At 33.7% G+C, this 17,639-nt stretch overlaps 2 protein-coding genes and 1 long non-coding RNA gene across 3 annotated transcripts; 2 read left to right on the top strand and 1 right to left on the bottom strand.

Annotated features, from left to right (window-relative positions):
* Positions 1-83: 83 nt before the first annotated feature.
* On the top strand, positions 84-5,565 carry Osi23 (DUF1676 domain-containing protein Osi23). The gene is made up of 4 exons (XM_071715757.1): positions 84-210; positions 1,441-1,733; positions 2,525-2,691; positions 2,754-5,565. The coding sequence occupies exons 1-4, from the start codon at positions 124-126 to the stop codon at positions 3,053-3,055; spliced, it is 849 nt and encodes a 282-aa protein (XP_071571858.1). The 5' UTR covers positions 84-123; the 3' UTR covers positions 3,056-5,565.
* An 81-nt stretch (positions 5,566-5,646) lies between these two features.
* Positions 5,647-17,112, top strand: Crh-bp (corticotropin releasing hormone binding protein). The gene is made up of 7 exons (XM_071715755.1): positions 5,647-6,373; positions 9,993-10,086; positions 12,122-12,282; positions 13,756-13,969; positions 15,314-15,492; positions 15,916-16,024; positions 16,236-17,112. Exons 1-7 carry the CDS (start codon positions 6,257-6,259, stop codon positions 16,367-16,369), a joined length of 1,008 nt encoding a protein of 335 aa, XP_071571856.1. The 5' UTR covers positions 5,647-6,256; the 3' UTR covers positions 16,370-17,112.
* On the bottom strand, positions 9,300-15,389 carry LOC139778019 (uncharacterized). The gene is made up of 4 exons (XR_011719462.1): positions 15,249-15,389; positions 13,742-14,673; positions 12,138-12,276; positions 9,300-10,506 (listed from the first exon to the last, which is right to left on the bottom strand). It is a non-coding gene; the product is annotated as an uncharacterized lncRNA (long non-coding RNA).
* Positions 17,113-17,639: the final 527 nt, after the last annotated feature.

Raw genomic sequence — 17,639 nt, 5'->3', positions numbered from 1 at the left:
AGAATGGTCGGTCGAGCGTAAAGTCCGGCCGCCTTTTGACCGCTACCTTGATGCCCTTCGATGACTCGTAATGACTACCTGCACGGCATCATAGTCTATTTTCTGCACGTATAAGTGTACGCAATGCACTACCCGCACGACCGTCTTTCGCAGTGCACCGCGACGTGTCCGTTCGTGAAGAGGTCTCCGGAGGAGTGCAGATTTTTCCAGGTAAAGCTCTCTATGGATATTTACGTGAATTTGGAGCGGTCTCAACCTTTTCAGATTGTGCTTTTGAAAACTTTTAATCTGCCATTTTTCCTAATTTGCTCGAGTACGTCACACATTTTTAATAGAATATAAAAATTCAATAAATAATATGTGATGAAAGATAAGTATGAGAAATTCCTTTTTAATCATTATTAGGTACAGGATTAATGATTAGGCAGATTAATTAATAATACTGTTAATTACAGAAATAAATGTAGAGAAAAATTAAAATTTATATTTGTGTCAATTTAAAAGTAATATTTTGCAAAATATATTATTATAAGTAATTAAATGCCGTGAAAATTTTTTATGATAAATTTTTTACACAAATTTTTGATAGCAGAATGATTGAATGTACATGCTTTCCATCACTTCCGAGTCTATATATATCTTTTTTTTAATGAAGTGCATATCTTTGTTGCTGTACTTTTATTTTGTCATTTAACAATTTACGCGCAAATATTTAAGAAATCGAAGAAGAAAGTAAGTAAAATATATAATAGTAATACTGACATAGATGAAATTGTCGACGGAATAAAAGATAAGAAAATAGGGGAAGAAAGTAGAACACGTGCAAACATCGTAAATATTATTAATACTCCTTCTGATGGATTTTATTTGAATTTAAATATCTGTTTCAGAATATTTTTGAACTTGATTACAGTTTTGAAGTCGATATTGTTGATAACATTTTTTTTGTTCATCAGATATTACTTACAAATCTCTATTTTTCAAAAACAAAAGAGATAATAAAAATCTTAAATACATATTTTTAATTTAAATTTGACAAAAGTACCTTTTCATAGTAGTAATGCAATTTCGGAAAACTTTATTTCTAACTTTTCTTCCTCGATTCTGAACTTTTTAAATTTTGTTTGTAAAAGTAAATTTAGAAATATTTGTTCAGCATTCACATAAAACAGTGACTCTTATTTTCTTCAAACTATATATGTATTCTTCTGCCAATTTTCACATTTTTGCTAAAAGAGGAATTTAAAATTGTCCACGGAATTTTTTTCTTTAGCTCGAAAAAAGTGTACAGTTTAAAACGAATAAAGTTAATTTTTAGTCAGGGACACCATGCAAAAAGCAAAAAGAACAAAGAGAAAGAGAGGAAATGTAGTTAGAACTGCGTCACTAACCCACATTGATATCGTTGATCCTGAGAGGCTTGTATGCGTTTAAATACAGATGCACCCTCGTGCTTTCCATGTCCTTGCCCTCACACTGACTGCGGTCGTAAGGGCCGGCTGTGACGATAAAACAAAATGGTACTCTGGATTACGGTCCATAATCAAGAATTGCCCATCGCTGTCCCAGAATAGCTCCGACCAGGATGAATTATTGGATATTTTTAGAAAATGTGTACAGCAGAGAGCTATCGACACCTTAGATACCCTCCTCGACGACGACGTTATTACGATATACGACGGAGTCGATTTAATACGACTTCGTCCAAACGATGAAAACAATACGGAGTATAAGTAAGTTGATTTTTATAATCTATAATTATCTAATTAAAGAGAGGAAGAGAAAGAGAGAACAAATAGGCGCAGTAGGGAAGTAGATCAGAAATAGAATTCTGCCCGATAAAGGTTCAAGGCTAAAGGTATTCGAATCAGGGAGATATTGTCAAGGGAGCTGGAATTTCATCGGAGCTTGCTGCAATAAATTAGTATGCATCGAAGTTTGCTACAGTAACATTGTAATTTGTTATATTAGAATTCGGAATTCGTTGAATTTCGCGGAAGAATGCGTTATCTACCGCGTGCTCAAAGTTCAGTCTTGTACTCAAAACTTTCAATTATCTTTGATAATAATGGAAAACATGAGAGAAGAGAGAAAAGCATCTATTATATGTATTTTCGGCACGCTTTTGCTTTTTCGAAATTACTTTTAGATATGGATATCATACATTAAGAAATACTACTTTATACAATTAATTACGTAAATGTCGTAAATAATAAGGGTTTGGAACAACAATGCCGAGCGACATGAAGGAAATATTGCGTATGATTTTGTAATTATAGCTGATAATGTCAATTTGCGGATGCAATTGCACGTAACAATTTACGTATTTTTTTCGAAACTAATTTTGCGAAACGAATCCTAAAGAGATTGTAAAAAAAGAAATATTAAATCAATATACGTACGACTGTTCTTCATTCGCAAAATTTATAATATTACGTTTAAATCAGCATATCGCGCGTGTTGTTGCAAACTCTTCGAGTAAAATCATATTTGCGATTAAAACACGCGCAGCGATTCTCGACAGAGATAATTTCGATGGATCGGAAGAGGAGGATATCAGCTGGTCGGCGATCATTTGGAATCGAATGACACGCGTCCTGCGGACTCACGCTTTCAAAATTGACGTCGATCGTATATTTAATACAGCTGCTAACGCATCCGCGCGAAATTCGGACAATAATGTCGTTCAAGGTGAGTCGTAACGTGGATTACAGGATAAACTGTGAAACTTAAAATTAATTTGCATCCCTTAGGTCGAAAACGCCAACGTCGTAGAAATTACATGTTCCCGGTGATGATGATGGGCCTGCTATTGATGGGTTCGATCCTAGTGCCGATGGGTTTTCAATTCCTCGCGGTGTTGGGCGGTAAGGCTCTGATTCTCGCCAAAATGGCCCTTATACTGTCTAGCATACAAGGCCTGAAAAAGATAGCCACCAGTGGCGTCAATTATGGATTATACCATCATGTCCCGGACGCTTGGCATGACAGGAGTCAGCAGGTGTTTGAGGAAGAACCTTATCCGGTATACTCCGGTATACCTCCGCGTCCTTAAGTCTTCGCCTTAGTTCTTAGTGGAACGTTTCAAGTACAAGTCATTTAGGAAAGTTCCAACGCGACGCGCATTGTACTTTCATCGATATAAATATAAGCGGCAAAACGAGACAGCACAATCGGGATTGTTTCCTGAAGTTGAATTATTCATGGCAATGCTCTTGAATTTTATTAATGATCACGTATAGCGATTTGCTGCTCTGTTTTTCCTTCGAGACGTTTTACTCATCGCCCTACATTTCACCATAAGCTGTTTGATCATGCAAAGCGGTTTACAATTTTCATTTCGTCTTACGCTATTTATTATACAGCGTATAATAGAAGGGCGTACTTGAGTTATCCGCCGACAAACTTCGAAAACATCTTTGGTCCAGTAAAACATTTTTCTCTTCCAAATTTTGTTTATGTTAGTCTCAATAAAACTCCATTTTCATAGATAATTGTTATTAATTGTATAAATTTATCATCACGCGCAAAGGATCGATATTTGAAAGTATTTACAAATTTGTAGATTTTTGTAGGTCGCCGGCACCCACATGTTGATTTATCTGCCGCAGTAGAATTGCAAATCGGCAATTGTATTACTGATAGACCCATAAATAGACTGTATTATTTGCAGTTTGTTCCCATCCTCGTGACCATCATTTAATCGTAAACATGAGAGTCCGGTCTGTTTTGTTCTGACGTACGAGTCTCGCACGAGGATACAGTCTGTCATAAGAGCGTTGTCTATACACATCTGATTGTGAAAGAAAAAGATCATTTTTTTTTTCTAGGAATGCACGCACGCAAACGGCCACTTAAAGTGCCTCCGAGTACCGTGCGCATACGCATGTTTTAAAATAATAATTCTTTTTCGGATTTACACGGACGACGCTCAAAGTACAAATATCGCGATGCATCAATCATGGATAATAATATTAATAACTGATATCGTTTCATTGCACGAATTCTCCCGTCAGATGCCACGATAATTCTAATGGCAGATGGCAGTTATGTAAATTGTATGTTAAAAATCGGCATTCACGTATTATAATCTACCGCAATTTGGTGACAATCGCAGTTGGTGCGGTAAATTGTGCGGTTATTTATTCACGAATGTCGTCGGAGATACGTCGCATTTCGTAGTTAACTTCTATGGGAAAGCATGCTTACACAATGTCCATCATTTACATCTAAATAGATACCGTCAAGCAGAGCGATCGATTTTGACGTCTATAGACTATCTTGGTTCAATCGTGTATAAAAAACCGAAGTCTGTATTGAGATATTGATCGATATTTGCTTCAGGGTTTAATTTCTATGTTTTTGCGTATAGAGGGTAAATCCATTAATAAATGAGAGATTATCAGTCGGTATCCTTGTGTCAATGCTTATTTCTGTGATTGTATAAAATAATATAACACATTATAGTACTATAAATTGATTTAACAGGATTTATTTCCGAATTGTATATTTCATGCGAATTTTGATTGGTTTGAACATTTATCTATCAAGCACGGCTAGCGGCCGTCCGTTATATATTACATAAGATTAATTGCATTTATACATTATTTTAACCAAGATCGCTATAAAGCGGCAAATGTTTACGCGACACAATATTTTCACGGTGCATGATTGTTTACAGCTATAATATTCGCGGCGTATACTTGTTTAAAATATTAGTTTCGATCTTGCCTTAGGTCCTCATCAGTCAAATGTTGATTATACGTTCATTACAATTATAACGGTTTTCGTCACGGACCTTGTTCGCATTCAATTACACTCCTAGCTCGAGCGTAAAGAAAACGTAATAATGCACCTTTTCTTAGTGTTTTCGTTACGGGGAAAATCATTTGTAAAGCTTACGGACTTTGCCATGAGCCACGGGCGACGACTCCTCGCCACCATCATCGATCTCGATTACGACTTTGAAATTAAAGCCGGACGAGATAATGTCGGGACAAAAGAGAGAGATATAATATATGTATATATATATATATATATATCTATGGTAAAGTGCGCTAATCGAGCGATCGTTTAACGTCCATCTTGCTGACAGAATGACGCGCACATCCTGTATTCCTGCCGGTTAACGTCGCGCTCTGGCTCTGACTACACACTTTGACATACGCATGCTGCATGCACACACGCGTGCACTCATGATGACGAACATCGTTGTAAACATTAATAACGAAGAACATTTAAAATGTCAACCCGTTCTCTCCCCAACGATACGATATATAGCTGTTGACGCGGAACGCTGCGATAGTGATTTTCGCATCTGCAAAAGAATCTGTCGATAATTTTTGTTGTCCCTTTGACATTCGCTTGCGATACGCGCAAAGCTTATATACATCGAAATATGCATCATAAATTTCGATAATCAATAATACAGCAAATACAAATTTGTTGAGGTTTGAAATAAAAAAAGAGTAAGAAAGAAGAAGTTTGTGTGTGCATCTCGGATTATTAATTTATTATACTTATTATTGTATTTAAATTGTATTATTAAATCTTCTATCACACTGATCAAGAGAATGAAAAAATTTTCCTCCTGAAACTCGAAGACGGTATTAAAAAAAAATGTTCAAGTACCCGAAGTACCGTTATATATTACTATTAACGAATTTATAAAGAAGGGACATTCTCTTCTGGGGCAGTAAAATTTTTAACGAAATATCGATTTTCTAAAAAGTTGTTTCATAAAAACGCCATATATATGAAAATGACGAAAACGCTCGAGTGGAACACTTTTGTCCTCCTGGAGCGGACGAAAAAAAAGCGCACATTATATTCCTGTCTCCAAATTCACCGTGTAAAGAGCGTCGTGGAGCGCGTAACAATGCGGCTCGGGACTCGGGGGTTGCGCGCAGCTAGGACGAAAAGGCTGGCGAGAGTGGCGAGGAGGCTGTGCGAGGTGCGGACCGTGCGGTCTAGCCGCTATAAGAGGGACGCCGTGCGTCGCGACGCCATCAGAACACCTGCCGCGCTCGACCCGAGCTCGCCGCAACCCACAACCCGCAACCCGCAACCCCCACGATCTCTCGCGCCGCCACTTCGATCTCTCCACAACGATCGAAAGGCGAGGGAGCCCGCCGATCCAGCCAATCCAACCGATCCAGCCGCGAGGGAGAAGCTCTCCAGTTCTTACTCGGCTGACGGCTCGCGTTGTCGCCTGTTTCCGTCTCATCTTGATCTCGCCGCTCGCCGTAAGTGAGAGATGTTCTCCAAGTCGATTTCAACCTCGATCCTCCTGGTTATCATCATTGTCGTCGTCGTCGGTGCAACGTTTCACGTTGCGAAAGCAGCAATCGGCAACGATCACCGTCAGCAACAGGTAAATGCATCGCTTGAATATATCATTTGCTTGTAGATTTAAGTGTGTAATATCTTGAAGAAACTTGATTAAAATATTGAAATTTAAGATATAACATATATAAAATAAAACATGTATAAAGCATATAATTTGAAGCAATATATTCTTGACAATAATATTAGAAGATGTAAAATTGAAAATGCAATTATACGTGAGGTGTTAATCCGAATAATCGTAATACTGTAACGAAAAGAGAATAACAAATTTTTAATAAGAGATGACAATTGGAATTTACAAATAATTTTCTAACACTTATATCAAGCTGTATATTAGTACTTCTTAGTTGAAAAACTTTATGATAATTACTATCCACATATTACTGTCGAAAAATATTTTAACATTATCTTTATTTGCGTGTCGCACAAACACGTAGACAATTATTCATCTTGATTGTACTATATTTTACAATTTTCGTGACTTTTATTGCGTCCTCGGTTAATTCTTGAATTAACAATGATTGAATTAAGGATAACAGGCAAGATAATTGCGATTAGATTAAATGTGATATTGGAGTATCTCTAAATGAGAATAAATTGCGATCGTTTTAAAACTATTAAAACGATATTTTTTATTTATGTATGCACGGCGAGCAGTCATTAAAAAATGACAATTAGATTAAATGAAATATTGCGATTTACTTGAGTGTATTGTAATTATCTTGATTAAAAAGTTTATTTAATAATTTATATTAACAAGATATCTCAAAATCTCTACACATACAATTTTGATTTAATTATTTTCCGTTTTTATTTATTTTCTTCTATAAAAAGAAACTGATTCGAAGAAATAAATTTATTTAAGAATTTTAGCGTAACAAACTTGATGAAAATAAAATTACTTTTGCAAGAGACCACGGTATATCGCGCGCACGCGTAGGCTTCTTCCGCAATTAAAAAGCTCTTTCTTAATTAAGAAAATGAATTGCTTAATTAGCTTAGATTTTGCTATATTTTTCTGCTATTATTCGACAATCGATCAATGACTCGAATGTTTATAGCTATAGATAATTGCGAAAATATATTCAATATATGATTATATTTATGTAGTATTTATATATACAATATATGTACTAATAAACTTCAATAAAATTAAAGATATATTTAATTATATATAAAAATAATCATTAAAGAATTAATTATTTTTTAATCTAAAGAATAGCGTTAAATTAAGAATATGAGAGATTTAAATCAAAATTCAATACAAGTGAATCGTATTATAAAGTAAATTAAAGGATAAAAAGAGAGAGTTTCGAGACCTAAGAGGGTTTAGGAACTTTCTAATTGTACTACAAGTGACGTCATTTGCTAACTTATAATGAGTTTTGATTCTCTACTTACAAGTAAGTCACTCTTAGCTAGTTAGTTAAGGTTTGGACTTCTTTCCACTTGCATAAGGAGACAGAAATAAGCAACATCAAGGTACCGCGTCACAAAGACGAAAGCTTAATTAGCTCAACTTTATTACAGCGTTTTATAATAGGTAAAGCTGTATCTTTTGCGCGTTTTCATTATAATTTTTACAGAAAAGAAGTCACACGAGCGAGAGAATTTTTTAATCTAAATTATTTTGCTGTTCGATTATAATTTCTATGACGAAATGATATAGAATTGTATACTTATATTGATGTTAGCTAAAATGAGAGAAATGAGAGAATAAAATTGAACTTAATTGTTTTAATCTAACGTGCATGACGCTTTATTTTATAGCGACATCAATTCCTTGTGTATCCAAAGAGGGTTAAAAGGAACGAACGAAAACTCCGAACTACCCAATAATACGGTACCAGGGACCTCGTGTATCACATTAACGATGTGCGATAATTATCTTAGGTACCGCGTTCGATAAACGCGCCCGTATTGCGATTCGCACCAGGGCCATCATTCAGACACAAGACTTGGGCAATTACTCTCGAGACAGGTTTATCTGGCAGGTGGGGACGCGGTATTCGTAGCGGCTCCCACATCCGCTAGCGACAGTCGAGAAATAATGTTAATTAAATAACGGATTTTTCGTTTCTCACACGCGCGAAGCGGGGCACACCGCGCGGTGGAAAATGCAATTTGCGCGATTTTTGCCCCGCGGCGCGAAATAACAGATGATGCGGATTGTGCATACGAACGAAACGCAACAACGAGAAATGCTGTACGAGCTATCCCGTTCAAGTCGTAACGCCGCGACCCGCGACCGTTCCTTTTATCGGTGGACTTTTTAACCGGATTTTTTTGTATCTGCAATGTTGTCACATATAAAAGCGCGGTTCAGATTCTCGTAGTTATTTTTTATAGAGCGATGATCAGCATAATTCTCCGATCTGGCAACAAACAGGCGAGTGTGAAACTAACAGAAACGAGATAGTGTAGAGAATTATATAAAAACAAGATTCTTTGTATTATAAAACAAACGGGTTTCGATTGACTTTTTCAAGTATCATTCAAACATGTTTAGTGCATTTAATTGAGCGGAAATTTATTTGCATTTTCAAGCAAATATTGCGTTACATAATGCTTGTATCGTGTCGCATTTTAATTGTGTTTGTTAGCAGTAATAACATTGTTATACGTATATTTACTAAGTACTTTGTAATCGCGCAATTATTATGCATTCATCGATTTAAAAATCACAATAAAAGATTCCACCTCAGACAATAAAAGCAACATGATCGATTGCACTGTGAAGTAATATAAAAGCACATAAACTTGTTCGAATGCTTAATGCGAAGAAGAGGCAAGGAAAACGAATATAGATTAGACCTCGGCAAACTTCGACCGTTATATTACGCGTGAAACTTTCTGTATATTGAGTTGAGCCAAAGAGGAAATATCAAGTTTTCTCAATACACAATAAGTCCTTCATTCTCTATTTATAAACAAATGGTGTTACGATAAAATGCGTCTAACTGAAATTGCTTTATTGTGCTAGAGTTATCATCATGGCACGTACATGTATTTTTAAAGAATATTTTCGCTCGAAGCGCAATTGCTAAATTAAAATTGTTAAACATGTAGAAGAATCACAAACGGACGATTTTATATTGCATGCTATGTACTATTACTATATATACTATTTACATTTACAAATAAAATATATCCTATACAAAGGTGGAATGCGTGAGATCGAAGCTGCGTGTGTTGCACGTATCGCAAAGATTGAGATTAATTAGACCGATATGTCGGCGTTATAATATACTATTAGGAATATTGACGCGTCATTTAAATGCCTTGTCACTTTCTTCTGCAACGATTCATATTGTTTTGTTCGCACCACCTTTCACATACTCTTTCTATGCAGTGTGCATATTATATGAACGCGCATTATAAATACAGAGAGCGTCGCCAGTTTATCTCCCGTGCATAAATCGGGAATTTTGCACGAACATTTTTAATAATCGTTCATACACGCACGAGCGTGAAGAAATACAAATGACAATACATTTTTCAATTTCCATAAAACTTCTTCAGCACTTTGTTGGCTGCCTAACGTTGTGCACATGGGATTTTAAACAAAAATATTTGTTAAATCGATTAACTTGAATAATTTGTGTGTGTCTGCTGTGTCTTGCATAATATATTTCTTTTTTCAGATAACGAATGAAGCAGTTGCCAATATCTTGAGTTATGAATCGGGAGGAAAGGCTTCATTCGAGGTACCGCGTGAACATTATCGGCCGATTACAGGTAAGCGCGAACAAAGTGACTGCAAATAATATATTATGTTGTAACATATAAATACAGATAAATAATATTTTAAATAGATTATTTTTATTTCTTTTTTCGCGTATTTTATTACTTTAATTGTTATATATTATAAAAGTTTGGGAAAAATAATTTTATTTTTTGCTGTGTAGAAATGGATCGCATTAAAGTAATGGTTCACCTAAACTGACTATTTGAAATATTACATCTACATAATCTTTGCGTTGTAATCCTACATCATGCCATGTGTGTTTAAACAGATGCTTGCGTATACCCGATAACAGATTATTACTATCGATGCTCAACTAACACTACGACGGCGACGCTTGCTTGTAATTGAAACTTGTAGCAATATTTGCCAGTAATTTACCACTAGTGTCGTAAGTTTGCGGACAGGATAATCTAAAACAGAAAAAATTGTTCTTTCGGAAGATTGAAAGAATGTCTGTTATCGCGTTGCACTCTCAAGGCCCACCTTTTTATTTGTTACTTGTTAATTCCATTATCGAAAGTTCTTAGTTATTTATCCATTTATTTATTGTAAAAGTTTATTATGCGAAGTCATGTAATTTCTTTTTCTGCTGCTAATTGCTTAAAAATAATTTATACATACAAAAGAATAACTATTTTCCGATCTTTTATTCTCGCTTTCTGTTTTTCGTGGTTCGAAAGAAATATGCAAACAATGTACAAGTTGACAGCTCGTATAGTTTCTGTGTATATAATATGTTTAAGCACAGTATAAGTGTGTAAAGGTGTGTTTTGACATATTTCTCTGTAGCAGTAGATTTAATCAAAAAATAATTTTAAAAAGCGATTCTGTTTTTAAATGCGTATATAGAAATTATTTCCACCATTCAATTTTGCCTTTTAAAAATCTGTCTCTGAAATATTTCTTAATTGGATATTATACACTGAAAACAAATTTTCTGCATTTTAGTAAATATTAGTTTGCATGCAACTGTGACTCCATTTACTAAAATGAAGAAGATTTTCCTTTTTATTAGTATATGTGTAATTCACCGAGATAAAATATACTAATAAAAAGGAAAATTTTCTTTATTTTAGTAAATAGGGTCACAGTTGTATGCAAACGAATATTTACTAAAATGCATAAAATTGTTTTCCTCAGTGTATACAAATGTTATATATAATTCCATTTAATAAGCTACTCAATTTCCATTTTAAAATAAGCTTCTTGTAACCACGTTAATCCACGTTATAAGATGCTTAAAAGTGGTTATGCATGTGATCCAAGTGTTTTGGTGCTTTGCGACGAAAGCGTATCGTAAGCTTCGTAATTGAGGCGTTTGATACGGTAATCACGTTATTGCACAAAATCGCGTTAATGGATGGACCACGCAGTTTCCGCAACAGTAACCGAACTAGTAAATAATTTCCGCATATTGAGTATTACACAATAACCGTGTAATCGCATTCCGAATGCGATTAAAACCCAACGGGAATTTAAATCAGATTTTATTTAAGCAAAAACTAAAATTATACTTTTAATCTAACGTTTAATGACTTCTTTATCTTTCGCATTTAGCGTGATTACATTTTGTACAACAAGAAGCCACGTTCGCATATTTACTTTTTTTTACCGTATTATTTTAACATGCAAATATTTGTTACCTTTATCAGTAAATTCTGAAATATTACAGCGTATTTGTACAGAGATAAAATAGTATAAGAAAATTTATAGACACCTTGCATAAAGATATACATATTATACATATATAAAATTCTTCAAGTATTTAATTATTGAAACATATTCTTAGATATAAAATATAGAAATTATATGTTAAAGGACTTAAAGCTCTCGTTGTTTTATTTTATAAAATATTGATTATGATAATTTACAAAATGTGTGTACGTGTATATAGTAGGTAACATTAATATAGAAATATACAGAAATCACAGATCGCGAGATAAAAATAATTGCAAAAACTTTGTACGTTGAAAAACATTTGCAGGAAGTAATGATTAAAATTATATCGTTGGTGTTCTGTTACAGACTGTATGTTTGTTACCTCAGAAAGTGGACCATTCTCTTATATATCGCCGACCGATGATGACAACGTTTGTGGAATATACTTTTTGACTGATCCAGATCGCGTAGTAGAAATACATTTCCATAGCTTCGACGTTCCTTGCGATCACCGTGGACTTCTAGCAGTACGTAATCATTAATTATTACTAAGAATATTAATTTTTAATCCAAAATTTTATTTTAAAAAATATTGGATTAATATTTTTTTATCTAAATATTATCTGGTCCTATTATAAGATTAAAATATTTTATTTTATATATAATCATTCTAGTAGTACTATACAATTATGTATAATAAAAATATAATTTTACTGCTTTGTGATAGCAATCGAAACGAAACAATAACAAATAAAAGTAGCAAATTACAGTTTGTTTCCAAACAAATCATAAAATAAAACACGTTTTGTAGGGTAATAAACTTATTTCACAGGATTATTTCAAAAAAGCAGACATATATCTTATAATCGTACGCCAGAATTTGTTATTTAAGCAAATGTTTATGTTTAAGAAATATTTGCAGAATATTAATACAAAATAATATAATATTGATGTTTAAACGAAGTAAATGTTTCGGAATCACTGACAAAGTAATAGCAGACAGAAGTTTATTAATTACGAAAGTTGTAAAATTCTTGCAAATGTCATAAATAAGTCTCGAATCTTTCCAAGAAAGTAGAACAGAGGGAAATATATAATACATTATCTCGCAAAGCGCAGATCTCTCTACTGCGAAATTGCAGTAGGTTGCTCATCAACGGCAACAATAAGCGAAATCGTGAAAGCTATTTAAAAGAAATAACGTCAACAATGTCGTAAACGAATTGTTGCAGGGCACGTGCCAGGATAAAAATCGAATCGTGAAGTTTCCCCCCTTTCGACTCTCACCCCGGTTCTCCCTGTTGCTATTAATGGAAAACTCCTGTAGGGTAAACCCAGATAATCCTACGATAGCGGTACATGTCATGTGCCGCGAATACACAGAAGTCAATATACTACGAGAAGAAAGCTTTTAATAGCATCAGAAGCGAATTTTGTTCGTCACGTTTTCGCGAAATGTAATTTAAATCCTAACACGGATGCAATTGTAACTCGAATTCTATAATATGGTTTTTGACGATTTCTTTTTTCTGCAATATTTCTTATTGGATGTGTCGTGCAACATTTAATACTATATAGCATCTTCCCTTAAAAATAGTTCTTGCATATAATTTTTATAATTCCTCTGTAATATAATTATAATATATATAACTATAAAGATTTCTGTGTAAACTGAAATTATATCATATGCACTTTACAAAATTCTACACCGCAATATTAATAATTGGCATAATATTTATTTTACTACATTTTGCGACTTTAATATTAATCATAAAAAATTTTATATGCTTTTATAATATTTACAAGTACCTATATATTTATGAAGATAAAGAAAATAAAATAGATTTAACCATAGCTTTATTTAAATATTTTATATTGTACGTAATATATGTAAAACAAAATTAGAGTAAATTGAAAAACGCGCTCTTATTTGAACGATCAAGTGATAACGTTTGATGATAAGAAGGTATATAAGTCTTTAATTACTCGTTATTTAAAAGGTAATCGATGGCTGGGAATTGAACGGCGAAATATTTCCGAGCGAGAGCGACCACTCATTATCGATGAAGGAGAGAACGAGCGAATTCTGCGGTAAGAACAGATGGTACAGGAGGACTTTTACAAGTTCGCAGAATGCTGCACTCCTCCAATATAGAATACCTCTACGTGGGAAGGGTTTTGTCGTATCCGCAAGATATCCAAAAAATCCAAGACGTAAGTATTATTGCTCGAACATGACATAAATTTTGGAAAAAAAGCTTAACTTTTTTAGACTTTTTTATACAAATGTTAGAGATATATATATATATATGTCTCTATAAAAGAATATATATAATCTACAGTTTTATTACATTTTTAAACGAATGTAGAAATAAAAAAGGAAAGAAAGATCATCAAATGATTAATAGAATAGAAGGATTTCGTACACGAGATGTTACTTTTATGTTTGTTTACATTTTATTTAGATTACATTAATTAGATTACTAATTATATCTTAATAATTAGGCCTTTATATAACATAAAATAACATTTTATTTTTAGCGTTGAATTAAAATAAAATGTATTATTTCTAATAATATAAATTTTCCAATAATTTCTTTCAATTGATAGTATTTAATTCTATATTGAGTATAATCCATTAATAATTCTGAACTTCCTACGATTAACGACAGTCAGATATGTATCATTAAAATTCGGAATAATGAACGTTGGAAAATCGATGTTACCTGTTCTACATGAAATGGTCATAATGCATTAACATTGCAAATCCACAGCCATTCATCGTTTTAGTCTTGTAATTCGATTACATCATACAAGTACAGGCTTCACGCTATTCTAAACTTGAATATTGTCTCAACGTCCTAGATATCCTATAGATCAGACTCTGATTAGATCCACCTAATCCATTTCATCCATTTCTGCGACAGATGAACCAGACGTAAATTAGAACGCTCGTAAATTAGAACGTGTCAGGTCTAATTCTAGGAAACGGGATGTCTTCCATCATACTTCCTTTTTAAGTAAAGATAGAGAAGAATGACACGAGAAAATATAACGGTTTAATAAGCTATATTTTTTCATGAACCAGTTTACTTCCGCAAATAAATATTTAGGCTGCGTTCAAGGAACTTGCTATTAGCGCTATTGCGTCATTCTATCCTTGTTTTACACCTAATAGGTGCTTTCCATTTACATCAAAACTCAGATAATTCTCACTTGTGACGTCGTTCTATCCTTTTTAGCAATTAATGAATAATAAAGACAGAATGACATCGCAAGTGAGAATTATCTGAGTTTTGATGTAAATGGAAAGCAACTAATGAGTGATAAAGATAGAATGACGCAATAGCGCTAATATAGCAAGTTCTATACGAACGCACCCTTAGGTAGAAAAACAAGTGACTACTTACGAAGAATTAATTAATATATTGACAGGAACGCGAAAGTATTATTATGATGTTTGTCGGTTAAAAGTTAAATAACAAATACAAACCATTCTCAGCTGATTCTGATTGAACGCGTACTTTAGACTTTTGTGTTTTCTTTTTTGCTTTTCAGCCTGCAATGTCTTGTCGGTCAGCACGACTGATCCATTCACGCTTCGCAATTATGGCAGACGGATTAATTGTACCCTCGTGGCAGTGTATCCTGGTGCCGTACGAATAATTGCCCTCGGAATCGGCGGTAGCAGCTCGCATGGTGTCGTTCACACAAGCGAAACCGGCACTCTACGCAAAGTACGTTGTAAAATCTTTTTCTTCACGTCACGATCCATAATCGTTGTCCTCTTACGCCTAAACATTAATATGTTTCATATAGTGAAATTAAGACAGTTATGTCGCTGAAATCACGATTTTTTATTTATTTATACTATATGAAGTTCGAAAATCGAGTTTAATGATAATCCAACCATCATGATTGATTAGTCTGCATGGAATTAAGAATTCTTATCCGCTTTCTATTTAAAATAACCAAGCTTTATTTAAAAAATTAGTGTTTTCATCTCAAAAAGGATCTTTCAATTGGAGATAAAAAAGAATAAACTTTTTTCATGAGAGTCAAATTGTTTTCTATATCGAAAAACTTTTATGCGCTTTTTCGTTATGGCTACTTTTCTTCGATATACAATATTTATTGGGATGTAATCGGTTTATTTTCAGTGCGATGCGAGGAGTCCGCGGGATCAAGTGCAGATTGGAGGCAGCCGCGGTTTCGATACGACGAAACTCGACGTAATTGACTCCATCTGCGGCATTGATTCCAAACCCGGTAATGAGTCTTTCATACACGGAATCAACGAGTCACAATTTAAAGCGCTGACTCGCTGAATAGAGCGACGTTAATTTCATACATCATTCATATGTCGTCATTTTTGCAACTTGTATAAATCCATGCTTATACGTATATTATATGAAGAATACTGCAATGTATACATATAGAATATTTTGCCTACAATTAAAAATAAATGTTTTCATTTCAGATATAAAGGAGCTCGTAGCGTACGACATAACAGCGGTACGACTATTATCGAGCGGTTACTACGATAACTCGGTGACGGTGGCAATAAGTCCAATTGTAGACGACAGTCTATTGGATTCCGCTTCCGGTCTTTAAAGCGACTGCTTCGAACAATCTGATCGTCATCGTACGTCCGCCGCACTCGCTACTCGCTACGCGTCTGTTCTCGACGCTTAATATCTTCGTTGCGGACGCAACGCCAACATTGGTTGTGTAAAACATAGCGTATCCCTCCGATAGTGTGCAGATTATTTATGTATTTGTGTTACACATGCTAGAAGACAGCGTAGAATATCACATATATATATATATATATATATATATGTGAGCGAGAGCTGAAGATGAGTTCTGTCAAAGACTGATTATTCCAATTATTCTCTTCTCGTGTTCTTCTACTAATCTACTTCATCAACATCATTATTCATATATTTCGTGATATTTCTCATTATAATTTTTCATAAGAGACTTACTGCTATGTCTAATTGATTCTTTTAATCGTCTTATCATTAAGCATTTAACATTTAAACAATAATTTAATAGTATCGTTAAATGTGTTGTATCCACATATAAAACTTTTATTAATGCAGATATAAATCTATATATATATTCAACATTTTATTTTATATTAAATCATAAAATCTTTGAAATGGAGCATTTTACTTACTTTATAATTATAACTTCTACATTAATTAATATTATTAAAAATGTAATTGTTTTATTTTATGACTAAAAGTGAACGTGTTTTAAATGAAACAAATGTGAAACGGTAGACATGACATTGCAGCTTAATATGTATATTTGTATTTATTTAAGTTAATAAATAGTCGAAAGTAGATATATTTATCGCTTAATAAATGTTCTCAACCGTTAAGAACGATGATATTATGTACCTACGACACAGCGGCTTAAAAAAAATATATAATAAATTTGTGTTAATTGCATTAATTTGACAAACGGTAGTATATTTTGTATAAAAAATTTAAGCGTAGAGATAATAAATTAAATTAACCGGATATCGAAATGTGATCTAAAAACATTAAGTTTAAAATATTTTTTTACATACAAGAAGAAATACGACAACTGGATTTGAAGACGTCTAATTGCGTCTAATTTCGGACAAACATGACGGTGATGACGGTGACAAACCTGGCACTTAATATATTGAAGCTGTAGCGGAGAATTAATCGATGGTGATGGTGATGTAATTTGTATTATTCTTGTTGTTGATTGTTAATTAATAAAATTCTCATTGAGTACTATTCGTGTGGACCATTCGGCCAACGGTACACACATACATACATCCACCAACCAAATACATACACGTATGTACATATGTACGACACGATGAGTATGTACCAAAAAAACA

The sequence above is a fragment of the Temnothorax nylanderi genome, unplaced genomic scaffold, assembly GCF_030848795.1.
Source record: "Temnothorax nylanderi isolate EJ_2023f unplaced genomic scaffold, tnyl_v1.0 TNYL_tig0171_pilon, whole genome shotgun sequence".
NCBI lineage: Eukaryota > Metazoa > Arthropoda > Insecta > Hymenoptera > Formicidae > Temnothorax > Temnothorax nylanderi.
The sequence above is the reverse complement of the archived record's forward strand: the minus strand, read 5'-3'. Positions and strand labels throughout refer to the sequence as shown.

Coding starts and splice junctions, on each gene's coding strand:
- Osi23 (XM_071715757.1), top strand. CDS start 124: ATGCACTACCCGCACGACCGTCTTTCGCAGTGCACCGCGACGTGTCCG. Junction 211..1,440: donor AGGAGTGCAGATTTTTCCAG/GTAAAGCTCTCT, acceptor GTTTAAATACAG/ATGCACCCTCGTGCTTTCCA. Junction 1,734..2,524: donor GAAAACAATACGGAGTATAA/GTAAGTTGATTT, acceptor GATTCTCGACAG/AGATAATTTCGATGGATCGG.
- Crh-bp (XM_071715755.1), top strand. CDS start 6,257: ATGTTCTCCAAGTCGATTTCAACCTCGATCCTCCTGGTTATCATCATT. Junction 12,283..13,755: donor ATCACCGTGGACTTCTAGCA/GTACGTAATCAT, acceptor GTTATTTAAAAG/GTAATCGATGGCTGGGAATT. Junction 15,493..15,915: donor AAACCGGCACTCTACGCAAA/GTACGTTGTAAA, acceptor GTTTATTTTCAG/TGCGATGCGAGGAGTCCGCG.